General features: G+C 44.5%; 1 protein-coding gene across 4 annotated transcripts in view; it reads left to right on the top strand.

Annotated features, from left to right (window-relative positions):
- DHX35 (DEAH-box helicase 35) overlaps positions 1–27,908 on the top strand; it is a 65,864-nt gene that overhangs the window by 20,248 nt on the left and 17,708 nt on the right. For 3 of the 4 annotated variants that reach the window (XR_006815333.1, XM_045981303.1, XM_045981304.1), the window contains exons 5-15: positions 1,172–1,276; positions 3,354–3,415; positions 4,243–4,312; positions 6,657–6,716; positions 13,208–13,320; positions 14,734–14,830; positions 15,687–15,845; positions 17,872–18,082; positions 22,413–22,537; positions 25,303–25,357; positions 27,467–27,562. Coding sequence is in view for 3 of the 4 variants with exons in the window: in XM_045981303.1 (XP_045837259.1) it covers positions 1,172–1,276; positions 3,354–3,415; positions 4,243–4,312; positions 6,657–6,716; positions 13,208–13,320; positions 14,734–14,830; positions 15,687–15,845; positions 17,872–18,082; positions 22,413–22,537; positions 25,303–25,357; positions 27,467–27,562 (1,153 nt within the window). In the remaining variant the exon portion in view is untranslated. Of the gene's footprint in view, positions 1–1,171; positions 1,277–2,061; positions 2,619–3,353; positions 3,416–4,242; positions 4,313–6,656; positions 6,717–13,207; positions 13,321–14,733; positions 14,831–15,686; positions 15,846–17,871; positions 18,083–22,412; positions 22,538–25,302; positions 25,358–27,466; positions 27,563–27,908 lie in introns of those variants that run through there. The other variant, XM_045981305.1, reaches the window with a different exon arrangement.

Genomic DNA, 27,908 nt, shown 5'->3' on the forward strand with positions numbered 1-27,908 from the left:
GGAAGGGGGGAATTAAGTTTATATCATGAGTATTCAACTCTTCAGTTTCTTTTTATTGCTCTTCCACTGATTTATTCATCGTTCAAATATTTTGTGTTAATAAGTTGATAACCTTTGAATAGCCTTCTAGGGGTAGTAGTAGACCATGCTTTTGGGTTTTATTTTCTCTTTCCTCTGTTCACCTTTTTTTTTTAAAGATTTTATTTATTTATTTGACAGAGATCACAAGCAGGCAGAGAGGCAGGCAGAGAGAGAGGAGGAAGCAGGCTCCCCGCAGAGCAGAGGCCGATGCGGGGCTCAATCCCAGGACCCTGGGATCATGACCTGAGCTGAAGGCAGAGGCTTTAACCCACTAAGCCACCCAGGCGCCCCCCTCTGTTCACCTTTTATTTGTCATGTATATATCTGTAGTTTGCGGTCTTTGTAATATATTATTATGTACTTTGTTTTCTGCTTTTACGTCATTATGTTAATTTGGATCCTTTATTTACCTTCTCATCCTCTTTTCTGCCTCTTTTCATTGCTTTCATTTTCTTTATTTCCCCTTTCAGTGCTTTCAGTAGCTGGGGCACTGTTGCAATTGTTTTAGGTTATCTGGCTCAGGTTAAATGTTATTTTGCCTCCAAATAGAAGATGACCTTGGCCCAGTGTTGAATTTGATCATTCCTATTCTCTGCCTTCATGGTCCAGTGGAAGGTACTTTATTTCGAGGCACAAAGATGTGAGAATTTTTCCCCAGCTGGTGTGCTAAAAAAGCTTTACTGTGGTGAGTCTTGTCCTTTCTTCACTTTTTGCTTCGGCTGCCAGGAAATGTTGTGCTGAGTTTATGGCTCACCTGAAATAATTTTGGCATATCTGTGTTTTAAAATTTTCTCCTTGGCTTTTATCTGCTGTTCCTTTGGTCCTGATCTGTAACATATTTGTTTGATTTCCATTCATGTTGCTTATTGTTATATGATACTTAGTTATAAGTTGCCCCAGGTTGGTTGTAGAAGGAGGAGTGAGACACAGAGTAAATAAATCATGCTTGTTCTCTAATGACCTGCCCCTTTTCTTCTCATTCTTCACTGTGTTCACATACTTATTTAAAAAAATACTGGATTGTCTATAGTATGTTCTCTGTGCAGTAATTTCTGTGTCTCTATTTTTAGCATGATCTTTCTTCCCAAAGGTTGCAGGGAGAGTAGCTGAGGAAAGGGGTGCGGTGCTGGGCCACGAGGTGGGCTACTGCATCCGCTTTGACGACTGCACTGACCCGCTGGCCACGAGAATCAAGGTGAAGTGCTCACACTGCTTTTCCTACTTCGAACCGGGAAGAAGATTCTCTGGGGGCGGAATTAAAAACATGCAGCCTCACCGCTGACTGGGACCCTGTGATACCAGGGCAGAAGGTGTATGAAATCACCGTGTCTTGAGGGAGTTTAGTCTGTGGGGGAGGTGTGGAGCTCTCTCAGAGAGTCCCTGAACCATGGCCCAGAAGGGACCTCAGAAAGAAGGTTGAGTCCTTGGTTCTACAGATGAAGAGCTCGAGGGCCCAGGAGGTTGAATGACTTGCCTGACGTATGTGCCCGTTGGTGACAGAACCAGGACTCGAGGCTGTCCTTTCTTGTATGTCAATCCGCATAGCTGTCAAAATATAGAAACCTGCCTCTAAAAGACTGAAAAACAGGGACAGGGTCGTATGAATTGATAAAGTGTAGAACTGACAAATATTATTTTCACAGGTTAGAACTTTTTCACGTTCATGTGATGATGGATTTTACTTGCATGTTCTTTGACCTAGTTGCTACTGTTGAACTCATTAGCGTCTGTAGTTAGCAGTGTTTGTTGCTGAGTGTCTGCACTGTGGCGCGGGGCTGGAGTCCTGCTCATCAGATGGCTCTGCAGAACAGTGCGATGGAAATTGCTTGATGAGAATCTCAGCTTCCTCTGTTTCCACAGAGGAAATTTGAAAGAGATCAGATGACCCAGACAAGGTAGTGATTTGTAAAAATAGAGATCTTATTTTCTAAATTTTTGTACTTTGTTACTACCTTTGAGGTTCATTTTGCTGGGTAAAGAGAATATTCTTCTGTACCATCAAATATATTTGAAGTAGGTAATTTTGAGTGGGTTACAGAACCAAATGGTCATTTTTGATTCTTTCACGAGAAGTGTTTGTATTCCATGTGGTCATCATTTTGGGTGCTCTGCTCGTAACTGGTGCATGTCCCCCTTCCCACTGCTGTATGTGTGGCAGCTGGTACCGGGCCCAAGAACAATGTGAAGGGAACGTATCCTGTAAAAACACTTAAGCTACAGTGTATGGGCCAGATGGTTACCCTTGTTCAAGTCCTGAGTTATTTTGGATGTCAGTAATAACTACTGCATATTTCTGAAGCATTTTATAAATATTCATTAACCATAAATACTAATAGCTAATACTCCTTTTTAAAAAGATTTATTTATTTCAGAGGAAGAGAGAGAGGGAAAGGATGACAGAAGGAGAGGGAGAGAGAGACTCTTGGGCAGGCTTCGTGCCCAGCATGAGGCCTGACATGGGGCTCGATCCCATGACCCTGAGATCATGACCTGAGCAGAAATCAAGAGTTGGCCGCTTAACGGACTGTGCCACCCAGGTACCTCCTGATACTCTGGAACCCTGTGTGCCAGGTCCTGTGCTGAATACTTCCCCTGTTCTGTCTCTCTGAAGTCCCACAGTAACCCTCTGAGGCAGATACTTTATTATTATTTCCATTTTACAAATGAGGACTCAGGTTCAGAGAAGGTAGGTAACTTGCCCAGGCTTCACACAGCTAGTCAAGGCAGAATGAGGATCAGGGCTCCCAGCCGACTGACACTGCAGCCTCTCTTTTTAACCACAGCCCTATCCAGCCTCTCTAAAGTAATAGCAGGCGAAGCTGAGGTTTAGTAACCTTAAGAGCCGCAGGTCTGCAGTTTTGGGGGCATTTTAAGAACAATGATCTCAGACTTGTGGCTTTCCTTTGAAGACAAGGTTTGTCTTCACTGCCTGTTCGTCCACAGTACCAGTAGTGCAGGCCCAGAGGAAATGGGGCTGAGCCAGTGTTCAGATAGTAAATGCCAGGTTGAATTCTGCTGGAAGATTTGCAGGCCCCAGCTGAAGACCCCATGACTGAAGTCTTGTTTGTGTCCATTTTCATTGCTTGATCACTAAAGAGCTGGGGCATTTCCTCATGGTCCTTTGTGGGAATTGTCTTGTACACACACTGGCGAAGACATTGTATGTATTTGGTTACACTTGAACTTTTTTTTAACACTTGAACTTTTTGAAAAAATCATTAATGTACAGTGTAAATGAATTATTTCTAAAACTTTGTGTTTTTGTTTTTTAGTTCCTGACTGATGGAATGTTGGTCAGGGAAATGATGGTTGATCCATTGTTAACAAAATATAGGTAAATGTGCTTTTCCTATGATAACTTCCCCGAAGTTTCAAAAAGCACCCAAGTAGTTGTGTTAATAGCTGGGACTTAATGACTGCCTTCAGCCTACCCCAAAGCTTTTTTCTTTACCTGGGCTGTTTTGACCTTGGATGCTTTCTCAGAATTTACTAACAGTAAAAAATGGGCACATTAAAATCCCTGTCATTATTGAATAATCTGTCGACTTGTCCTGCTCTTGGCCCTGTTATGTCCCAGGACTGATAGTGACTGCAGATCACAACACAGAATGGGCAGTGTTTTGTGTCACGTGATATGCAGAGTCCAGATAGTTAGTTACACTGTCTCCCTCTTTGTGTGTCTTTGTCCATTACTCATGGCATTAACTTTGTGCTACATAGGCTCTGTGGTATTCTGGGGAAGGGCATTAAATTTGAGTCCTGGTCACACACACAGGACACAGCTGTGATCACGTGTCTTTTTGCTATTCTGTGCAGCTTGAGTCGTCGTGTGGTGGGGCCTTGTTCCGATTTTTGTGTGCTCTGTGGAGTTATGTGTTATATTACAACAAAATCAGATATTAGGTCCCATTAGAATCCGCTATGGGTTATAAAGCTCTTTAAAGACAGCAATAAACATACTGTTTCCTTCACCAAGATATGTTGGTGTCACCATTTTTATTAGCTTAACAGTTCCCTCCTTGTCAAGGGGGAGTTACTTAGCTCAACTTTTGATACAAGGTGATTGCACGGGGACTGGACACTCAGACGTCCCTTTGATGATCTGGGTGGGATTATGTGGGTTTGATGGATGCTCACCAGGGTCTTCCTTTTGCTTCTTAGTGCCATCATGCTGGATGAAGCCCACGAGAGGACCTTGTACACAGACATTGCCATTGGCTTGCTGAAAAAGGTATGACTTTGACACAAGACTTTTGTTTTTGTGTTTTTGTTTTGTTTTATCGCTTGATTAGGAAAGTCATTGTAGAAGTTTGGAAAATCCAATCAAATATGAAGGAAAAAAATTAAAATGATCTGTAATTGTACCTATTCAGAGAAAATCACTGGTGGAATGTTGCTATGTTTCTTCTTTTTGTGTGTATGTCTGTGTATGTACGTGCATCTGTTTTGACGTAAGAGGGATTGGACTGTATGCACTAATTTGTATCTTGCGTGTTTCTCTTAATATTACATCAAAATCATTTTTCTGTGTCATTAAATATTCCTTGAAGACACTGTATTTAATAATGTCTATACAACCATATGTCTCTACCATAAAGTATTTGACTCTTCCTTTATTCTTAGGCATTTATATGGCTTCCAAATTTGAAGTATTTTATTTTTTAAGATTTTATTTATTTATTTGATAGAGAGAGCACAAACAGGGGGAGCAGTAGAGGGAGAGGAAGAAGCACGCTCTCTGCTGAGCAGGGAGCCTGGTGTGGGACTCGATCCCAGGACCCTGAAATCCTGACCTGAGCCAAAGGCAGATGCTTCACAACTGTGCCATTCAGGCACCCCTGAAGTATTTTAAATAATATTGCAATGAGCAGCACCTTTATAATGAAATCTGTTGCTTTTTTTTTTTTTTTAAGTTTTTATGCAGACAGAGGGGTCTGATGACCCCTCTGTGCCCATTATCTGGGTTCAGCTGTTACAACTCATGGCCAGTCTTATTTCAGTCTTACCTCTCCTCCCTTCCTCTATTTTCTGATTATTTTCTTTGGACATATTCCCAGTCACAGGACTCTAGAAAGAGAGGGTAGACCAAGGTGATTAAAAGCATAGGCTCTGGGTCAGACTGCCTGGGTTCAGATTCTGACTGCTGAGTTTACTCATCTCTGAAATCGGGATCATAGAAGTTTCTACCTCTGTGCTAGTACACTTTCCTCTATGGCAGCCGCTAGCTACCTGCGGCAGTCATTTAATTAAAACAGAATAAAATTAAAAGTACATTTCCTCTATCACACTGGCCAAATTTCAAGAGCTCTGTAACTACACGTGGCTGGTGGCTAGTGCATTGGATAGGACCTCTCCGTCATTGGAGAGTGGTCTCTTGGACAGAGCTGCTCTAGGTCATCATTTATTGTGAGACTTAAATAAGATCGTGTAAAATTCTTTGGATGGTGCCTGGCACAGGGTCACAAATAGACTGAGGTCCCACCTGTGTACAGATTAGAGCAAGATGCCCACACTCAGAGGCTGTCCACAGCTTGGGGAGGGGAGGATGTTCTGGACTTCAGATGCCCCTAGCCTCCTCAGCCAGGCATCTCTGTGCAGCGTATGTACTGCGTGGCTGTGTGCATAGACCCAGGAATAGCCCTTCACTTACTACGTGTTAGTTGCCATTCTTCTTGTTTTCATGATGTTATTCTTTGGCCAAAGATTTATTTATTTATTTATTTATTTTTAAAAATTTTATTTATTTGACAGACAGAGATCACAAGTAGGCAAAGAGGCAGGTAGAGAGAGAGGGAAGCAGGCTCCCTGCCGAGCAGAGAGCCGGATGCGGGGCTCGATCCCAGGATACTGGAATCATGACCTGAGTAGAAGGCAGAGGCTTAACCCACTGAGCCACCCAGGCGCCCCTGGCCAAAGAGTTATAATTTTGATACTGATTAGGGATTATCCCACCTGCTTATTATTCTCCGGGGAGCAGTATAATAAGAGGCTTATTTCACTAAATCTTTTCCAGCCCCGAGTATTAGCCTTAAATAAATCTTTGCCAGCACGATAGATGAAAAAGTAGTATCATGTTATTACATGTTTTTCCTATCCTTTATATGATTGTTTCTTCTCTACCTGTTGATCATTTCTTTCTTTGAATAACTGTTAAGATCTTTTGTCCGTATTTCTGTCTCAGTGTTATCATTCATTGTTTGTTTGCTTTTAACGTACTTCAACTGGGGATACATAGATTCTGACTATCCAGAGATCTAGGTATTGGGAAGAAATGGTTTTACCTTTGGTAAATTCAAATTCAGTTCCTAAAGCTGCTTTAAACTTTCAATGAACATTTTTTTTATCTTTTTATTTTGGAAAGTTTTACTGTTTAAACAATTAGGAAGAATAGTATAACGAACCACCTTTTTACCTGTGACTTTAATAGTTACCAACTTGTAGTCAGTCTTATTTCATCTATAGGCCTAATTCCCCAGAATACACACTGATTTATGCTGAAGTAAATTGCAGGTACCAGAACATGTCATCTCTACGTATCATGCTGTTTCATTGTGTCCTAATGCCTTCTTTTTTAGATTCAGAGAAAGCGAGGGGATCTTCGATTAATTGTAGCTTCAGCCACTCTGGATGCAGAGGTACGAACATTTCCCGCCTCACCCTGCTATGCCCTGTAAGCATGGGGAGTGTTGGACATGTCCTTGGGAAGTCACCTTTAGCGAGAGGCTATCTTTGACAGAATGGCCTACCTTCCTTATGGGGCCATCTGATGTCCTAGATTCCATGTGATCGGAGGATACTCCTTTTTAGCTTGTGGGTGGAAATTAGCCTATAATTAATTTAGTTCATAATTACATACTTGTCTTGTTTCTCTCCATACTCTGTTTCTCCACACATAGGCAGTTTCCTTTTATTAATTTTTTTGGTATGAGGTTATATTTCTGAAATTTATTTATGACTGTAGTATTTAGGTTTAGATGTTTTGTGTGCAATTGAAGTTTTCCCTGTGCATATAATAATTTATGTTGTAATTTTTATGGCTCAGTTTATACTGTTTTTCTTTCTTACCAATTAATATTTTAGTTCAAAACAACAGTTCAACTCAAATAATTTTGACCATAATTATATATAAATATTTAATGTAAATATATCAATAAATATAAATATATAAATATATGTACACATGCTCAGCGTGATGCTGGCTACAGGTGCTTCATAACCCTCCTTGACTTCTTGGGAAGCAGACACAAAAAATAGATCAGTATGTCAAGGAGCTGAGACAGCCAGAGAGGGGCTGCTTAAGGCTAGCTGGCTGGAGAGCATCCAGAAGCTTTCACAGAGGTGAGGCATCTAATTTGGTTTCAAAAGATGCATAGAAGTCTGCCGGATGGGCAGGTGTGGGAAAGGGTGCCCTAAACATGCACAGAACCCCAGGGGCGTGAGACCATGTGTCCAAGGGGCTGGAAGGCAAGTGTATGTGGGGTCTTACTTTGACCGTAGGGCCTTGTGGGGGACAGTCTCTACTCCCCAGTCACCTCTCTTGTCACCTCTCTGACTTCATTTCTGTCCAGTCTCTGCTATTCTCCTTACAGTCCGGCCTCACCTTGGTGTTCCTCAGAAAAACCCAAGTACGCTTCTACTCTGGAGAGACCCTCTCTCTAGACCATTCTTACCCCACACGTTCTTACGGCTCTTTGCTCATTTCGGTTCAGTCTTGACCACATATTATCCTCTCAGAGAGGCCTTTCTTGACCACCCTGATGGAAACAGCACCCTGCTGCTCTCCATCGTCTTACTCCGCTAGTTTTTCTCTGTTTAGCACTTATTTCTACCTAGCATTACGTGCATAGCCAAGTGTTTGTTTATGTGTGTCTTCTATTAGTGAAATAAAAGCTCCATGAAGATGGGGACTTTGAATGTCTTACTCATTATTTTACCCTTTCACCCAAAACAGTGTCTGGCACAGAGTAGAAGCTTTAGGTTCAGTGATTTTTGATAGAATCGGAAGCAGTGGGGGATTAAAATGGAGACACTGGTAGGCAGCAGGTGATGGAGGGCCTTACAGGCCAAGCAACGGAGGAAGGATCTGCTCTACACCTGGTTGGGAGCCCTGGGATGGTGTGAGGTTTGGCAGTGACTTGATCATATTTGAGTTCTAGAAAGGTCACTCTGAGTGCTGTGTAGAAGAGGCAAGAGTAGCTTTGGAGATACCAGTCAGCGGGCCAGTTCTGTCATCCAGCTGAGATCTGAAAAGGGCCTTGGCTCCTGGCTCCTGGTCTCCCTGTGGCTTCAGGGATGCAGAGCAAGTTGGAGAGAAAAAAAAAACTCCGCGTGGCTGAGAGAGGTGTCTGTGTGCGTAGCCTGGCTGGTTTCTCACAGGCTGTAGGAGCGTGTCGTCTTCAGTCTGCACATGATGACCTTTGGGTCAAAGCTCTTCATTGCCCTCTTGAATTACTTCTCGCCCCCCCAAGCCATGGCATCCACTGGAACGCCAGTTTGAAGGCCACACCCAGTCTTATGTCCCGCCATCTCCTCCATGCCCATGTGGCAGAATGCCTTCCTGTGTTTTACTTTTTACCTTTGTCAACACCCCCCCCCAACAGTTTTTACTGCATTTGAAAATTACCATGTCTGATTCTTAGAATTGTTAACATCTTTTGCTTCCGATATCCTTTCGTTGTCTTTTGGTGTGGCACAGAGATTTAGAAAAAGAGCTTCTTTCCATTCTGCCTGCAACAGTTGGTCTAGATAGACCTTCTGGATTAGTTTTTTCAAGTGGGAAAGTGGAGTGTAGGAAATTTGGCATGGCCAGGGGTGCTCTGACGCAGGGCATACTTGCCTTTAGCAGCCCTCAGCTGGGCCTTTGGTGGCTGGGTCCTTTACTCCTTCACCATCCTTGCCCAGCGTGTGTGAATGAGGTGAGACCTGGCAGGTAGAGTCCTTCCTGTGTGACTGAAGGCCTGCAGGCATGGGAGTCCTCATGTGAGAGTAAGAGGATAAGGAGAGAAAGCAGGGGGCTGAGGGGGAGATGAAGGGAGAGTGGAGATGGCAGGGTATGGTTTTGGGCAGTATCGGACCTGGAGGCCCGAGCGTGCCAGACCCCCTCCCTGGTGCCCCAGTTGCTAGGTCTGTGGGTGACAGACTAATTCCAAGCCCTGCTGCTTGCAGGGATAGATGCCCTCTACTCTGCTTTCGCTCAGGGCCCTGGGTGACCCAGGCTGGCGGTGAAGACACCAGTGACAGTGGCTTGGAGGCAGAGGTGGAGTATGATGGGGGCTGATCACATCGTTGCCTCGACGGGGTTAGCTGCTTCGTTAACATAAGCCTAACTACGTGAGCAGTTAATAGAACATGGCCAGGTATAATTATGAAGTATTAATTTTTTTAAAGATTTTATTTATCTGTTTGACAGAGAGTGCTCACAAGCAGGGGGAGCATCAGGCAGAGGGAGAGGGAGAAGCAGGCTCCCTGCTGAGCAAGAAGCCTGATGCAGGGCTTGATCCCAGGATCCTGGGATCATGACCTGAGCCAACAGCAGACACCCAGGTGCCCCTAACTATGAAGTATTACTTGGCCGTTTTATCACAAGCTATTGTTTTTCTTTTATTTGCTTCCATCCACATGGCAGAAATAGGGTTGCTGACAACTGGAGAGAGACTAATTTCTCTTTCCAGATTCCTAGAGAAGGAACTGGGGGTCAGCTGGGGTCAGGTACCCGCTCGGAACCAATCTGTGTGGATCAAGGGCTGTTGGCCCAACGTGGGTGTGTTATGTAGACATGGCTACTGGGAGCCCACTTCTGTGGGTCAGGTCTGAGCAGCTGCCAGGGAAGGAAGATGGCGAATGTCCACATCATTTACATTCTGCTTCATAGACTGTCCTCTTGCTTTTTGTCATTTTACGTTCCTTGCCGTGTGTCAGTGTGATCCCACCCATTTAAAACCTGACTCACTCTCCTTTTCCCAGTGAAATGAGCTCGTGTTCACCTTGCTCTTGCCTTTTCTTCACTGTCTCATGAAGCGTCCACTGTTGATGCTAGATTTATTTGCTCGTTAGCCTGTAATTTTCTGTATGTGTGTGTTTTATATTTCTAGGTAAAGATAAAAGATAAATATCAGGATACAGGTCTCATGCTTTCTCAGTAAATGCTGAATTTTATTTGCTGAAAGAGTAACTTCTGATCTATTCTGTTCAGCACCACATCTTCAGAAATGAGGCGTAGCCATCCTCCCTGTTCTGCCTGCCTACTTGGTAACATTCGGCTCCGTTCAACAAGTTGTTCTTAAAGTCTTTCTTCTCTAGCTGCCACTTTGGGATACCGCAGTTCTCCCCTCTCTCCTGCTTCCCTGAGGCTTCCCCTTCAGACTCCTTTGCTGGCTGCTCTTCCTTAAGGCTGCCCACTGCCATGGGCTCCGGTTCAGTTGATGCTTTGTGCTTGTGGCTGTCCTGACCGTGTTTCTGTGCTCCAGCTGGAGCTGTTAGCAGCTGGCTTGTTACCAGCTGCCTAAACTCACAGACTTGTGACTTGCCCTGTGACTGTTGGCTTTTCTCTCGCATTTCCTCTCTCATTGTGGTCATTTGGGCTCAAGATTTCCTTTGCTTTAGGAAGTGTTCTCCCTGGCTGAGAAGTAATCCGCTCCTCCCCAGCATGCACGTGCAGGCGCTCACAGTGTCCGATTGCTAGGCCCGGTGGCTCATACCTCTGGCACACTTTGCTTTCACCCGGCCCCTGCCCGGTGTTTGCCTTCATTCTCTCCTCTGCGCTATTCCAGTACCTTCCTGAATTAGCTTGCCTCCAATCTCCTGTTGCCCCGGCCCTTCTCCAAAATGCCCACCTGAACCAGGCATCCACAACATACGTCTGATGAAGTCATGCCTGTGCTCAGTGCCCTTGTCTTGCCCATCAAATGAAATGCCTGTGAAGCGTGACATTTGGGCCCTTCAGAGTAATAATATGATCACTGACTAGGTGCATATTCTAAGCCAGACTGGTGCTGACTGCAGTCACACCCAGGGTAGGGTGGCAGTGTGTCCTTTTGTAGACGAGAGGACTAACTCAGAAGAGGGGGGGCCTGCCCTAGACCTTGGGCTCTCTCCTTTGTCGGTGGCCCCTTTATGTCTTAGTCTACACTCTGTTCTCATCCTGGGACTGGTTGTCCCGTCTCCTTCCAGGCAGGAATGGTCATCCTCATCCATTCAGGCTTCACCAGGGGGCACTCCGTAGAGCCTTCCTGAAAGCCACTCAGTGCTGACCTTTTCTCTCTGAGTAACTTGTGGCTTTTTTCTGGTCATGTGGTCATTCTGCCTTGGTTTATGTTGGGATTGGTTCTTGGCATGCCCGTCCCCCCCTGGATTATTCACTCTTTTGGGGGGCAGGGGAAACTGTCTCTTCTCACTTGCATCACTTGTAGCGTGCCTGTGCTGTGCACACCATGGGACGCAGGAGGGCTGAAGTCACTTGAACCAAACTGAGCCAGGGGGGAGTAAAGAATGGTGCCGGGGCTTCCTCAGAGCACAACATGGTTCCTTTGTTGGCATGAGCCACTTTTGCATCTGTGCTTACTCCTTACAACTTTGAGGTCAGTGCATCGCATCCCATTATTCTGTAGTTCAGTCAGTCGACTCTGTAGAAGTCTGTTCAGTGTACTCGATGCAGCGCTCAGTGCAGCCCGGGCTCCCGGTGTCCAGGAGCGGGCACCAGCATGTTCATAAAGCCACACGGGGAAGTAAAGGAGGCAGGACTGTAGTCACATAGCCAGACCTCCCAGGATAGTAGGAAGCGATGCCCAGCCAGGCCTGTAGGGGACTGGAGTAGCACTGGTGGGACTCAGACGACATATTCCATCTGGCAGGATTTCCATGTCCCTCCGCCACTGACACAGCAGCTTCCCCCCGGCGCTCACTCCCCTGCCAGCCCCTCTGTGTATCTGGGGTCACATTCCCCGAGAGGCAGTCTTCAGTGGACTCTCCCTGCCCCTGACTTTGGCCAGAGCTCTTGTGCCAGGCCTCCCTGTAGACTGCCAGTCTGGTGGCCAAGTGCCCCTGAAGAGGACGTAGCCACCTTCCCTGGAGGAGCCGCCAGGAGCTCCTTCTCTGCTCAGGGTACTAGGGGAGTGCCGGAGAAGTGTGTAATGCATGGCCTACCCCGTAGGAGATGTTGTGCTAACTCCCACAGGGCATGGGAAGATGGAGAAGACACTGTCCCTGCCTACAGCCTGGGAGCTTATAGTAGATATATAACTGTGACAGTAGGACCATACCTAGTGTTCCCAGAGATAAGAGCTTTTTAAATAAATTGATAACCTTGTGTGATCAGATTTGTGCTTTTCAGATTAGAACCACACATCAACCTGATTTAATCTGTATTGAATTTGAATCACACCTTTTGGACCCAGTTCGCTATTAAAATACAGGAGATAAAAATAAGTAATACCACAGCTACATGTTGACCCAGATGCATTAGTGAATAATACGGTTTTAAAGTCTAACCTTCATTATTTTTTTATTAAATCTTAGTAAAGAGTCTTGGCATTGAAATGGGATTCCTCAAAATGGTAATAATAAAAATAGGATTTTTTTTAATAAATTTATTTATTTTTTTCAGCATAACAGTGTTCATTGTTTTTGCACAACACCCAGTGCTCCATGCAATACGTGCCCTCCCCATTAACCACCACCTCTTCCCCCAACCTCCCACCCCTGACCCTTCAAAACCCTTAGGTTGTTTTTCAGAGTCCATAGTCTCTTATGGTTCGCCTCCCTTTCCAATTTTTTTTTTTTTTATAAACATATAATGTATTTTTATCCCCAGGGGTCCAGGTCTGTGAATTGCCAGCTTTACACACTTCACAGCACTCACGATAGCACATACCCTCCCCAATGTCCATAACCCCCTCCCCCTCTCCCAACCCCACCTCCCCCCAGCAACCCCCAGTTTGTTTTGTGAAAAAATAGGATTTTTAATAGTTCTTTTGCAACCGCTAATCTGTGTTACATATATCCAGTCTCTGCTATCCACCCCCTGTTCTGCCAGTTTTACATTTTTTTCTTCCTTTCAGTGAGTTACCATGAACCTTTTTTTTTTTTTTGAGAGAGAAATGAAGTACTGTTTTTCTTTTTTTTTAAATAGAAATTTCGGGATTTCTTTAATCAGAATGAAACCAATGACCCAACGAGGGATACTTGTGTGATCCTTACGGTAGAAGGGCGAACATTCCCAGTGGATATCTTTTATCTACAAAGGTTTGATGATACTTGGGGGTGTGTGTGTGTGTGTGTGTGTGTGTGTGTGTTTTCACCTGAATAGTCAGGGAATTTTCACCTATTTTATTTAGGTTTTCATTTTTTCAAGCTCCAACCAGCAGCTAAATACAATTGGAAACCAATAAGCACTATTCTACACCGAAGAAATAGGATCATTCAGATTTACTCCATAAAAGTATGTAGCCCTTAAGGATCTTGCGTTTTCAATGATGGTGATTAGCAAACTGGGCCTGAGTTAGGAATGAGAAGCCCTGAGGGCAATATCCCAGGCTGCTGAGAAGAGCCTGTTTTGTGTCTCCTGTCATGGATCGGATGTTCTGGAACCCTGCTCAGTATCACCGCTGAAGGCAGTTGAAAATCTTGACACTGATGTGCAAATTTCTATGAGTCTGTGGTCAGTAGCTCAGTTGGAAAGAGCAAAATGGTAACAAGATTACAAGGAGGAGGCTTCTGATAGTGGTCAGAACTGGGCTTTACAAGACTGCCTGTCTGGGAGGGCAGCGGTGATGATTTGAATCATTTGGTTCTTAGCTCTCTACATCTTAGCGAAAAGGCCTGGTTGACATGGTTGGGAGGAGTCCCCTAAGATAGGAAGAGACCATCCTAATTCCTCTACCTAGTCACTGGACAAAGACTAGGAGTCTGGTACAGTGCTTGATAAATCTGAAGAGTTGTGGGTGTGACTTGTGAGTTTTTCTTGCTGGAGAGTATATCCATTAGCTCTGAACAGCCAACTCAGACATGCTGTCCATGGTCAGGAGGGAAAGTGGAAAGGAGGTGGGATCTAGCACCGGGACCGCAGCTACCGATTTTCATCAACCAGGCATCTTTGCATGCTAAAGATAGCACCTTTGTTTGCATGGGGTTTTATTTCTTTGCAAATAAAGTTAAGAAACATGGTATACATGTAATTATGGATTACTTTTGAATGCTGCCTTTAAAAAAAAAAAGGGGGAGTGAATGTTTGTTTTGTGTATTCTTTTTTTTTTTTTTTTAAAGAAGTATAGAAGCCTAAATAAAGGAGGAGAGAAAGGAATGGCTTTTTTTTTTTTAATAAAGATTTTATTTATTTATTTGACAGACAGAGATTTCAAGTAGGCAGAGAGGCAGGCAGAGAGGGAGAGAGAGAGGAGGAAGCAGGCTCCCTGCTGAGCAGAGAACCCAATGCGGGGCTCAGTCCCAGGACCCTGGGATCATGACCTGAGCCGAAGGCAGAGGCTTTAACCCACTGAGCCACCCAGACGCCCCTTGTTTTGTGTATTCTTATACTGTTTATCTACCAGGCAGGCCCAAACTAACTTGCATGAAGCTTTGCTGCCAGATTATTAGGGTAATTAATCTCTAATTAATGAGCATGTCCTAGTGATGATTTTATCTCATACATCTTTTCAGTCCTGTTCCAGATTATATCAAATCAACTGTAGAAACTGTGATGAAAATTCACCAGACAGAGGGAGATGGAGACATACTAGCATTTCTGACTGGCCAGGTAATTCCACCGGAATTTTCTCTGATGAACAGACACGTTAAGACAGCACCAAAATTAAACAGGGGCCCGTTCCTTTACTTAGCCATTCATTTCATGTTTTATTGTATTTTGTGTTTACTTAATTGTGTAAAAAATTGTTTGGATTGATGTCATTCATCTATTGACCGGTTGTCAGGGAATCATTAGTTCCCACCTGTTGTGTCTGCAGAGCGTTCAATATATTTTAAATTTATTAGTTGAGTCCAAGTAAATGATGTAGTCACTGGGCTGTTTTGTTTACCATGATGACAAATTGTGTTAGGCACATTTTGTGCATGTGTTTGCTCCTGCAAGCCTCTTTCCCAGTGATAACCGCCTGTCCTGGAGGTGGTAAGTGGGCACATCTCTGGAAGGAAAACTCTGGAACAAGCCCAAGAGCGCTTTTCAGAACCACCCTCCAGCCGTAATCTTTTCCACTGTCAACACTTTCCATGGTACTGTAATCTCTTCTAGAAAAGCTTCTAGCGATTTCTTATGTTACGGCTTGTCCATATGTATGACATACTTTGTTTGCCACAGTACCTGAAAGCTGAGCAGGATAGGCTTTGGTTTTGCTTATCAGGAGCTCTTCTCTTCACTGCAGATAGTACAGATTTCAGTAAAGAATCTGACACTTGCAAATTTTCACCCCAGAGGCACCGCTGTTCAGTAGCATTTGATTAAAAACCACCCCCACGCAGAATGTGGTCACATTAGAAATCATGAACCTGACCATAATTAAAACTTTGATCCCGACTTTTGTTTTCTTTCAAGTCTGATAAAATGACATGCTTCAGATTGATCTCGGTTTCTTTGGTTCCTGGTTGGATGTTTTTAGGAAGAGGTGGAAACTGTCGTGTCTATGCTGATCGAGCAGGCTCGGGCGCTAGGTCGAACTGGGATGAAGAGACACCTCCGGGTTCTCCCTATGTATGCAGGACTGCCTTCCTTTGAGCAAATGAAGGTGTTTGAAAGGGTGTCCCGCAGTGTCCGAAAGGTGAGACTAACCCGATAATCAGGGCTGTTTGCAGCCTACCGTGGTCATGCTGGTGCCCTTTCCCCAGGCACTGGGAAGTTTTTGTTTTTTTTTTTAATTGAAGTGAAACTTGCTAAACTGGGAGGTTTCTTTAAGACTTTAAGGCCCATGTTTCTGTGCGGTAGATCTAAAAGTACACAATAAATAGTACGTTGTAGAGATTTCTAAACCTGCCTCTCAGGGGTCACTCTGACAGTAATTCTCAGAGCACGTGACTTTCCCTTTGCCCTTTTTCTGCCTGCTCAGTATTTCCCCTTGTCACAAAACCAGCTTGACTTCAACGACCGTCTCGGTGAATTGTGATAAGTCAGAAACAATAGATAAGTTACTACGAGTGGTTTCTAAGCCATTTGTTTCAGGCATCAGTTAACCTGTAGAGCCAGATTTAAATCAATTAATTCAAGGTGGGGCTTGAAAATATTTAGCCTTGAAAATGGCATGGGGGAAAGGATGTGGTGAAAAGCACTGGTTGGAAGAAACCAGCAGGCAGCCAGTCTGCATCCTGCTCATCACCCTGTGGGCCTTACTTGGCTTTCCTTCCCATTAGATGAGGAAGGCACAGAACTGGCCTGAAGCTGGCTTAGTGGAGCTGTTTATCAGCAAATGGCAGAAAGGACAGTAGGTGAGGAGTGGTCTGGGGGTCCACTCCCAATTCAGACCACTTGGAAGAATGTGCTCAGCCTCATGGCCATTGGGATGGAGCAACTCGAGTCGGCCCAGTCAGACTGTGGCCACCCAGTCAGGAGGCCTGGATTCTGTGCCTGAGGTACTCTGTGCCTGGGTGAGTTGCTCAGCCGCAAGCCTCATTTTTTCAGCTGTGAAACATAAATAAGAACCATTGAGTCAGTGGTTCTCTGGTATAAAATCTTAAATGTCTATCATATAAAAAGGGTAGGAAGATTTTTTTTTTAAAGATTTTATTTATTTATTTGACAGATAGAGATCACAAGTAGGCAGAGAGTCAGGGGCAAGCAGGCTCCCTGCTGAGCAGAGAGCCCGATGCGGGCCTTGATCCCAGGACCCTGAGATCATGACCTGAGCCGAAGGCAGCGGCTTAATCCACTGAGCCACCCAGGCGCCCTGGTAGGAAGATTTTTATAAGATGATAGATGTTAAAGTGCTTTAAAAAGTTCTAAGCGCTGTCTATCTATGTGTGTTCCTTGCTTCTAGAAATGTTCCAGGGGCTGCGCCCTGTGTACTTGAAATAAAATGTAAATACCTCGCGGTGGCCTGGACACAGCACGTGGTCTGGCCCTTGCTGTCCTCCAGCCGCATCTTGTCCTTCCTCGGGATTCTGGCCTCCCTGGATGTTTCTCCTTTCTGTGAACTGTGTCTTCTGCCTGGATCTCTAGGGCGTTGCCTGCCTCTTGTTACTCAGCTCAAAATCTTCTTTTAGAGAGGCTTTCCCTGGACACCCAAAGTAGCGCAGCCCACTATTGGAATGTGACGCACAAGGAATGTTTTAAATATTACGTTATGTTCTATTACTGCTCTGTTGCATTTTATTTAAAACATTTGTCACTCTGAAGTTTTCTGCTTGTTTAATTTCACTACTTTTCCACCCAAACACTTACACTCAAATGTAGACTCTGGGAGAATGGGGGCCATGTGTTCCTTGTTCAACCCTACGTCCCCAGCACTTTGAACACTGCCTGCAAAGCCTGACTTCAGAAAATAGTTCAGATGTGAGTGAATGAGTGAACATGTTCAAGGTGGTGATTTTCTTTAGTTGTGCAGAAGGCAGAAACTAACATTTGTTGAGTATTTATTATGGACCCAACACCAGGCTCTCATTGCTTTAGGGATATTTCACCTTTGATGACCCCTACAACCCAGGAGGGGGTGAAATTCTGTATAAACTGCCTCTTAACAGATTCTACACTGTTGGAAATATCTTTATTAAATCTGTTAGGATTTTGAATAGTTTCTTAAAAGTGAAAAGAACCAAATAACTTCCCTTTCTACTTTTCTTGCTGGGCGGACTTAGGTGATAGTGGCCACCAATGTGGCCGAAACCTCCATTACAATCAGCGGGATTGTGTATGTGATTGACTGTGGCTTCGTGAAACTCCGAGCCTACAATCCCAGGACAGCCATTGAGTGCTTGGTGGTGGTTCCGGTGTCCCAGGCATCAGCCAACCAGCGCGCGGGACGTGGTGGCCGCAACCGCTCTGGAAAATGTTACCGCCTTTATACAGGTTAGTGTGGCGTTCCATCAGGGCTTTTGACTTTCTCGTAGCTAGCCTGAGCAGTGGAGAGGATCACAGGTGTTTCCTCCCTTGGGCAGAACTTCACATACAATCCAGACCCTGTCACCAGGCCCTTTGTCACTTGGCCCTGCTGCTTTCTTTAGGCTAAATGGACCACTGCTTTGCTGCTGCTCCCATTGGCTGAGGCTGGCCCATGAGTCCCCAGTTACTGCCATCCCTGTTCCAGCCTAAAGTCTGGGTGTAGACGTCTGTGTAGCCTAGGCCATGTGTCTCGGGTCCTTTCTTTCTTACCTTTCCCTCATCTTAATCTGCTGCTTTCTTGTTCTGGGAAGAAAGAATCCTGACTCCTCTGAGGCCCTGCAGTGAGTTCCATCTTTGCCTCTGGTTGAGAGCATCTTATAGTATGAAAATGGCAGGCTCTGTCCTGAGACCACTAATAGAAAGCAAATAGTTGTTCAGCTCCTGCTCTTTGCCAAGCACTGTCCTAGGCTTTGAAGGAGCAAGGTAAAATTCTGATAAAGATTATCCCAGCCCTTCAGGAACTTTCTCGCAGCTTGAAGGCAGCCTTGCCTTCGACAGTGATATGTCCAGAGCTTCTCTCTCTCTCCGCACCCCCACCCTCTCTCTGTGCCTCTCTTTGGTGGGTGATGGCACCAAGATTTCTCCTCAGTTGTCCAGACTTTATTTTCACATCATCTTTGATCCTCTCCTCTGTCCAGCATCCATCTGTGCTCACTTCTCAGATCCGGGGGCTTTGTTTTTTGCCTCTTCTTTCCTGCTGGTAACCATCACCCTTGTTCAGTCCCCGATGCTATTCTTTCTTGTAGTGAATGTGCCAGGGTTTGGGAATCTCAGGCTAGGTGAGCGTGGTCCGTGGAGGCAGCCCCACAAACAGGTCAGCATGTTACGGTATGATAGGGTTGCCATATTGGCGTGAGCCTTGGACGCAGAGAGCAGGGAGTTATCCCACTGGGGAGGGCTTCACAACTGAGCATTTATGCCTGATCTTACTGGCCACCCATGGTTATCCAGGGGAAGGGATAGCACCAGACAGAGGGCATGGACTTTACAGGTACGTGGTGGGGAGGAAGTGGTAAGGGAAGTGTCAACAGCAGGGGCACGGCAGAGCCTGAGGCCGGAGTGGTAAGCATCTTCCACCACTGAAGGCGCTAAGGTGGAAAGATGGGAGAGTAAAGAGAGAACCGAGGTTAAAAGGCGTCTGGAAATTTAGGAGAAAAATAACTTTTTTTTTTTTTTAAAGATTTTATTTATTTACTTATTTGACAGATAGAGATCACAAGTAGGCAGAGAGGCAGGCAGAGAGAGAGGGGGAGGCAGGCTCCCTGCAGAGCAAAGAACCCGATGTGGGGCTCGATCCCAGGACCTTGGGATCATGACCTGAGCTGAAGGCAGAGGCTTAACCCACTGAGCCACCCAGGCGCCCCGAGAAAAATAACTTTTAGAATACTTGAAAACAAATGTATTGGGGTGGAATTCATATCACATAAAGTTAACCATTTTATTTTATTTTATTATTTTATTTTTATTTTTTAAAGATTATTTATTTATTTGACAGAGATCACAAATAGACAGGCAGGCAGAGAGAGAGGGGGAAGCAGGCTCCCTGCTGAGCAGAAAGCCGGATGTGGGGCTCTATCCCAGGACCCTGGGACCATGACCTGAGCCGAAGGCAGAGGCTTTAACCCACTAAGCCACCCAGGCGCCCCAGAGTTAACCATTTTAAATCAAACTGTTCAGTGGGATTTAATTACGTCCACAGTGTGCATTACTGCCTGTCTAGTTTCATAATATTTCCCTCACTCTTCACCTATTAAGCAGTTTCTCCGCACGCCTGCCTGCCTCCTGGCAACCACCGGTCTGTTCTGTCTCCATGGGTTTATCCGTTTGGGATATTTCATAAAAATGGGATCATATAATTTGTGACCTTGTGTGTCTGGCTTCTTTCATTTAGAGTAATGAATGCTAAATGTTTTCCTGGTTTATCTCTGTTGTATTAGTACTTCATTCTTTTTTGGGGTGCGGGGATAGGGACAGAAGGAGAGAGAGAATCTCAAGCGGGCTCCCTGTCCAGCACAGAGCCCGACGTGGAGCTCGATCTCACGGCACTGAGATCATGACCTGAGCTGAAATCAAGAGTTGGATGCTCAACTGACTGAGCCACCCAGGCTCCCCAGGACTTCATTCTTTTTTATGGCTGAATAATATTCCATGGATGGATATACTACAACTTATCTCTACATCAGTTGATTATATCCACCTTTTGGCTTTTGTGACTAGCTGCTGCTGTGAAAATGTGTGTTTTGAATGTGTGTTTTTAATTGTTTTGAGCAGATACCTGGCAGTGGAATTGTGGGGTCAAGCAGTAATTCTGTGTTGAACTTTTTGAGGAAGTCAGGCTATTTTTAAAGAGGAAATAGCCAGCCTTACCTCATGTTCCAAAGAAACAAAGTTACAGAATGCAGACTAAAGACAGGCAGGTCGATTTGGTTGAAAGGTCATTGGCCTCCTTAGCAGGAGCAGTTTAGTGGAGTGGGGTTAGGTAGGGTCCCTTGACAGTAGTGGGGTGCACTAGGAAAGCCCATAGGCTTTCCTGGCTGACTGGCTTCCATGTGAGCGTTCACAGATTGGAGTCCTGAGCAGGGTGCTACCTGCTCAGACCCTGGACCATTTCTCAAAACCCTGCAGGATTTTTCCTGGCTTATGTTATCCCACTGTCCACATACATGCCCTACACTCCATTCCAGCTACTCTCCGCTCTTCCTGAACTTAACTTTTCTGTTTTTCCACATCTCGTATCTTTGATACCTTTCCTTGGGCTGTTCCCTCTGCCCAACAGATCCCTCTTATCCTTCAGATCCTCTCTCAGATGACAACTCCCTCTTGAAGTGACCTCACGTGCCTTTTTGCAGTGATGCTTCCTCATTCCCTGAGCCTCCATTCTCCTTCAGGAGGACTGTTCACTGGGATCCAGCGTGGAGGTGACTGTTTTTGGTCGTGGTCCCAGACCCTTTCATATCACTGAAGCTTCTGGAGGCTGCTCCTGTCACTTATGGCCTTGGGCCTCACATACTTGGTCTTCAGTAGAGTTTAATTGAATGTCACTAACTCTTGGGCAGCACCCGCTTTCTGTGAGTGGCTTCTTAGCAGGGTTGTCCTGGTATTCGAGAACTTCACTTCTCCCTCTGTCAGCAGTGTGCTTGGACAGTGTGGCTATCCTACTAAAAAGCCATCCCCAAGATGCTCTTGCAACTCAAGAAACTTCAGGAACTTCCTGCTGTTGGCTCTTCTTCAGCACCTCCCAGTTAGACCCGTGCCAGTGGCCATTTCTGTCAGTCCATCCTCACAACACTGGTAGTCTGTTCACTCACAGCCTTTTTGAAAAAATTCTTCAGTGATAAATGCTATTTCTTCATGACACCTTTTGTTGTGGTTTCCTTTCTCTAGTTAATGAAAGCCTTACGATCTACGTGGAGGTTGAGCCAGCCTCGTCTTGAGGAGGGTGTATGCAGTTAAAATGTTGACTGATGTGAGAGGGATTTTGTGGGTGGAGCATTCTCTGTCTAATCCATAAGCTTTCTGAATATACACAAAAGTGATTTAATCCCTTCCTCCCTCTCCCTGCCCTCCCCCCAACCGCCCTGTTTGTCGGGCTTTTATGAAAAGGCCTCCAAGGTCTCTTCCTCCCTATCCCCTTTCCTGCCTCTCCCATCTTGGCACTTCTGTGCCTTGTGCTTTTTCCTGTGGGAGGTCACCTGTTGTTCCTGGGCCCATGAGCGTTCCTTGATCTGTTTGGGGCAGCATCAGATTCTGAGCGTGATGTGGGCCTGGCTCGTTGGTTTTTAAAAAGTTAGATTTGGACAATATTTGCTCTTTGTAAGATGGCTCGTTTGTTATATTCTGGTTACCATTTTGGTGATTTACTTGAGACTGTTCTTTGCTTATAGTACAGTTCTTGCCTTCTAGAATTGCCGCAGCCACAAGCTGAGGTCGTGGACCTGGTGCCGGTCGTGATCCAGCACATACCTGTGGCTTTGATTTCATGTTCTCACAAAAAGCATCCTAAAGTTAAAGAACAGACTTCTGTAAAGATATGTTGTTCATAAAGATAGAAACTGCTAAGATTAAGGTACTTTTTAAATGGAATGGTCTTTTCGAAATAGGAAACAACTTCGTGTCGTGATACCTGATCCTAGAGTCTTCGAGCCTCTCACTAGAGAAGGAAAACTGTCCTGTGGGCATAATGATTGCGATTGATTGTGGCATTTGACCCCAAGCAGTTTTGATTTCTTATTCTCAGAGGAAGCCTTTGACAAGCTGCCTCAGAGTACCGTCCCTGAGATGCAGCGTAGCAATCTGGCGCCTGTCATCCTCCAGCTGAAAGCGCTCGGGATCGACAACGTCCTTAGGTTCCACTTCATGTCGGTAAGTCCTGCTTCTGTCTGGAGTGCCCACGGGCGAATGTCGGGACATTAGCTAGAATGCATCACTTTCTAAAAAAAATTTTTTTTATTTCCACTTAGCTCATGTGTCGCGTGCCTGCTTTGCACCAGGCCCTATGCAGGGTATGGGGATGCAGGGCCAGACAGGGCAGACACATTTCCTGTTCTTGCCTGCCGGGGGGTGACAAGTAAGTGGGTAATTGCCGTGGGTGGGTCCACTGCTCTGAGGGACAAAGGAAGGGCCCCCAACCTGGCTGGTCTTGGGTGGAGTGAGACCTGAAACCCAAGTAGGATTTCACCAAGTCAGGAGGTGGGGAGATCTGGGACGGCGAGTGTGTGGAGGCCTATGTGAGGGAGTGTCACCACTGGGGGAGCCAGGAGGGCTGCGGCAGAGCTGCGGGGGACGTTCTCGGGGCTGATCGCCTTTCTGCTTATTTCCTGAGGCTCGTTCCTGGGAGGGCAATTATTGGGTCAAACAGCCATAGTCGTTTTGGACATCCTTGATGTGTGGCCAAACCGCTGTAAGCTCCAGCAGCACATGCTGCCCCATGCACTGTGCCCCCGTCATGCCCTGTTACTATCTTTTAGAGGTTTGTTAATTTGATTGATGTCAGGAGGGAGAAAGGAATTAAGGACAAATATCTGTACCTTATTATTAGATTTCTTGAAAGACAGTTAAAAAAAAACATTTTTTTTTGTTGTTGTTGTATTTCTTCCGAATTGTAAAGCCATTTATCTGTTAGAATTAGTGTTTATTGTGCTTTTTAAGAGTCCTTTAATTAATTAGACATTAACCTTTGTCTGTAGTATTTTTTGGAAATGTTTTTCTTGTTTTTTGTATTTTACTGTTTATTTATTTATTTTAATGTGCAGACGTTATAAGTATTTCCATAGTAAAATCTTTCTGTCTCTGTTTCTGTGATTTGTTCTGTTATTCCTGTCCTTACGAAGCACTTCCCCACCTCTAAGTCAGTTAGTAAACATTCAGTCATATTTTCTTCTTGAATTTTTATGATTTGAAGACGAGTGTTTTAACTCTTGTTCTCTCCCAGTTGAATTGTTACATGGTGTGACGAGCCTGGATTCTCAGATAATAAAGTCCCTCATGTCATATATGTCATTACGAACTAGGTGATTGAAGGAATAGAAAATGCCAGTCTCTCTCCCAAAGAAAACAACTGTGTGTTTATCATAAGTATGGAAAAAATACACACTTTGATTATTGGTATATGCAAGAAATTATAGAGAAGATAAACAGTATATGCAAATTAAAAGCTTAAGAAAAGCCTCCCATCTAAGATGAAAGGAAAACATATAATGGCAAAAATGACACATCAGCATCTTGAAAACTGCAATTTTTCACGCATCATTTGGAATAAATATCCACTGGAAGAAAGAGCCAAAGGAAAGGAAGCAGCACAAACAGTAAACGAACGTTGGAACATGTTTGGCTTCTCCAGAAGAGAAATGAGTATAGTTTGAAATAGCTGAAAGGTACCACTTTGCATTAGTTCAGGGATCAAACACGAAGAAAAAGGAGAAAGTCCAAAGCCAACACAGTTTGGAAAAGTGGTTTTGTACTCTGCTTTAGTCCAGGAAGTCTTTCTGACATTATTTTGTGAGGCGTAGGAACTCCTGGTATTTCTTCTCAGGGAAATTTCTCCTGAAAAAATAATTCAAAAGAAGAAAAGAACATGCATAGCATGATCATGTTTTTAGTATCATTGTATATTAAATTTTCAAATGGAATAGTGAAAATCATAAACTTTTGGACAACTGAAGAATGAGGAAAATATGTACAAATTCATCTTCATATATTCCCTTCACGTTATTTCTTCTTCTTTCTTTCTTCATCTTCATATATTCCCTTCACGTTATTTTCTCCCTGAAACTGTGCTTTTTTTTTAATAGTTAAAATCAGAGACCACATATAATTTTGTTTATTTAGCAGTATTCAAGTAGCAAAGAACTGAAAACGACTGTATTTTATGGAGTATGACCTCATTGGAATATTATGCAGCCATCCCAAGTTAATCACTGTGAAGTTCCTCTGGGCTTAAAAAAACCAACACCCCCCCCCCCCCCGGAAAACCATACAGAAAAACAAACTAAAATTATACATATGCAGTGCTTCCAATTGTGTTAAAACTGTTCACATATGGTCCCAAATCAGATGAGGCCAGGGAGACATACTAGTCAGTGTGTGTTTAGGTGAAAATACTGGAGCTGTGATTTGGACCCAGATAATCACACTGAAGGTTACAGTAGCAGCTTTGCTTAAATAATGTCAGATTGCCTAGCATTCTCTCTCTTCAGAATTCAGATTCTGCGCGTGTCAATTGCCCTGTGGGGGAAGGCCTAGCACCGGGCTCTGGGCGGTGCAGTGTTACCCACCAGGGTTGCTGGAATAGAAGGTTGAGACTGAAGGATAAAGTCAGAAGTGTCTGATGAGAGTGTAGGAAAACAGGGAGGTTGTTCAAAGTAGGGACCCATCACTTCTGATGGAGGGGAACGTGAGGGAGGGCTCCAAGGGGCAGAGTTTAATCGAGCTGAGATTGAAGACCCAGTAGCAGTAAGGATGCTACGAAGGAGAGGAGGGCCATTGCAGGGGCGCCAATGTGAATACCAGCACAGAGGCTGGGATGTATGGGGGATGTAAGAGGGAAGAGTGATTTGAGCAGGAAATCATCACATTTTATGTCTGTTACCTGAAGAAATTACTTCAGGAGGATTCTTATGTTTTTACAGCCCCCCCCAGCCCAGTCGATGGTTCAAGCGTTGGAGTTACTCTATGCTCTGGGAGGTATGCCTGTCTCTTACATGTTCTCTCATCTGCTTACTCTAGATGATATTGGTTAGATTATATTCACGATCGGGCTCTTAGTATCTTCAGGGATGGTACTGCTTCTCCCCATGTATATAATCGTCTTAACAACCCTTAAGCTTCATGGATGTAAAAAGGTGGGACCATAATTAGATTAATAGTACATGAAGTCCAGTTATGACAATGAACTTATAAAGCATTTTGATACATCAGGAGCTGTTAGAGCCTCACTCCTGAAAGTCATCATAAAGATTCCCTACCAGTATTTTAGATGTTACCTCTTCAGGCCTGTTTCTTAGTCCCTCCACCCCATCCTGAAATCTATGGCTCAGCATTCTCTTCCTGTCCCCCCTCATTCCATTCCTGGAGTTCCCTGTGGAGAATTGGGTCGATGACTAGCCCATGGAGTTCTTTGGGGCAAGGAAACACCATGCTTTGGAAGAACCTCTATTCTATTGTTTAAAAATGTAGTGTTTACTCTAAGATAGAGAAAACCGTAGCCTTGAATTCACCTGCTCAGGAAGTACCTGCCTTCTGTGAATATTCCCCCAAATGAACATACTGTATGGTTCGGTAGTAAGTTTAGGTAGAGGTTTTGTCCTTTGAGATTGTTTTGTTTGTTTTTAACATCTTTGTTGAGACATAATTCATATGCCATACAATTTACCCATTTAAAGTGTACAGTTCAGTGGTTTTTAGTATATTCACAGGGTTATATGACCATCACCCCAAATTTAGAACGGTTTCATCACCCTGTACCTATGAGTGCTCCTTCCTTACTCCCTTTTCCCTGCTTCTCTCAACTCCAGGCAACTAGTGATCTAATATGTCTCTGTAGACTCGCCTATTATGGACATCTCTCATAAACAGAGTTATATCATCTGTGGTCTTTTGTGACTGCCTTCTCTCCTTCAGCCAGTGTTTTCAAGGTTCATCCGTGTTGTAGATGTGTTGATATTTCATTCCTTTTTGTTGAATAATACAGCATTTCTTGGATTGGATATGCCACATAGTATCCTTATCCATTTTGGAGTTAATTTTTTTGAATGGGGTCCATCTTCATTCATTACATTTGTGATACTTCCCCACAAAGGAATAGCCAATTACTGATTTAAAAGATGTATTTAAAAGGCCTTTATGTGGGTCTGGGTCAGGTCAGCCCAGAGTGAATATATGCCGAACAGGTTTCCATTCCTGTTCTCAGGCATGTCGTAGGACCCTGAAAGCAAGGTTTCCTGGGGTTGTCTGTAATGAGTATGAGAGAACATTGGCAACAGAGAAGTTTTTCTTTTGGATTGATTTGCCTCTAATGCAACAGAATGAAAGTTCAAATATTTTCTATTTCTTCACTGCCCTAAGTAAGCCGGAGAAGGCAAGGGGAACCACCCAGCTTCATTTCCAGCTACAAGCTGAATTATCACCTTCCGAGAGATGATTATATGGGAGCAGAAGAGAAATTACCTTTCCTGTCTTACTCTGAGCTCTGCAGCATGTATTTTAATGGCATTGCCTTGGGAGTAGTCTGCATGGCAGCAGCTCCGGAATCGCAAACCTGAATACTGGCCGGTGGCACAGGGGCAAGGAGGGATGTGGGGAATTGGAGTCCACCCAGTTCAGTGAGCTGCCCGGGGGGCAGCTGGATGAATAGTTCTGGTGCTGGCACCCAGGAGAGGTCGGGGCAGACATTGAGATTTGTAGTCGCTGGCCTTGTAATTGCTCTCATAATGCGCGAGGAGAGGAGGGCGCGGAATGCCCTTCTGGGACATCTGCACTTGCACTTGGAAGGAGCAGTCTCCGGGGCGGGGGAGTGGGGAGTGGGAGGAGGCTGCAGGGCTGTTTCCTGGGAATGAAGTCCTTGAATAGAAGCTATTCGAAGTGTCAGTTTTTCAAAATTGGCTTTTCAGGAGCTCAGAGTAGGTCTTTTCTTCTTTTAATGTAACAGCATTCTGATGTAAGATTGAGTTTGGTAGGGAGATTCATCTTTTGGACACCTTTTCTTAGCATCCATTGTCGCTTATCCTCCTGGTAACCGTACATCTCCAGCAGAAGGTACACGCCTTCTGATTTCTGTTGTTGTTCTTACGGCAGGTCTGGACAAAGACTGTCGCCTAACTGAACCTCTTGGCATGAGAATTGCAGAGTTTCCTTTGAACCCCATGTTTGCAAAAATGCTGCTTGAATCAGGTAGGTGGAGACCAGTAGTTCTCACTGATTCTGTCAGGATTAGCTCTTTGAATATTGTGCACCCTGGGGAAGAGGGCATGATATATTCTGTGTAGTGAAGGAGCTTTCCTCTAATGTTGTCTGACTTGGGGCATGTTGTTAACTGGGGAGTCTGTGTCAGTCACCGTTAATTAATTCAGTAGACACTTTTTGTTTGTTTTCCTGGGGGCCTAGAACGGACGCCTGATTTTTTTTTAAACAGGGAAGTTTGTTTTTTTAAAAATTATGACAAAAAATACATGAAGTATGCCATTTTTTAACATTTTTAAGTGTATAGTTCTGAGACATTAAGTATCCTCACACTGTC

Source organism: Meles meles, chromosome 16, assembly GCF_922984935.1.
Source record: "Meles meles chromosome 16, mMelMel3.1 paternal haplotype, whole genome shotgun sequence".
NCBI classification, from domain to species: Eukaryota; Metazoa; Chordata; class Mammalia; order Carnivora; family Mustelidae; genus Meles; species Meles meles.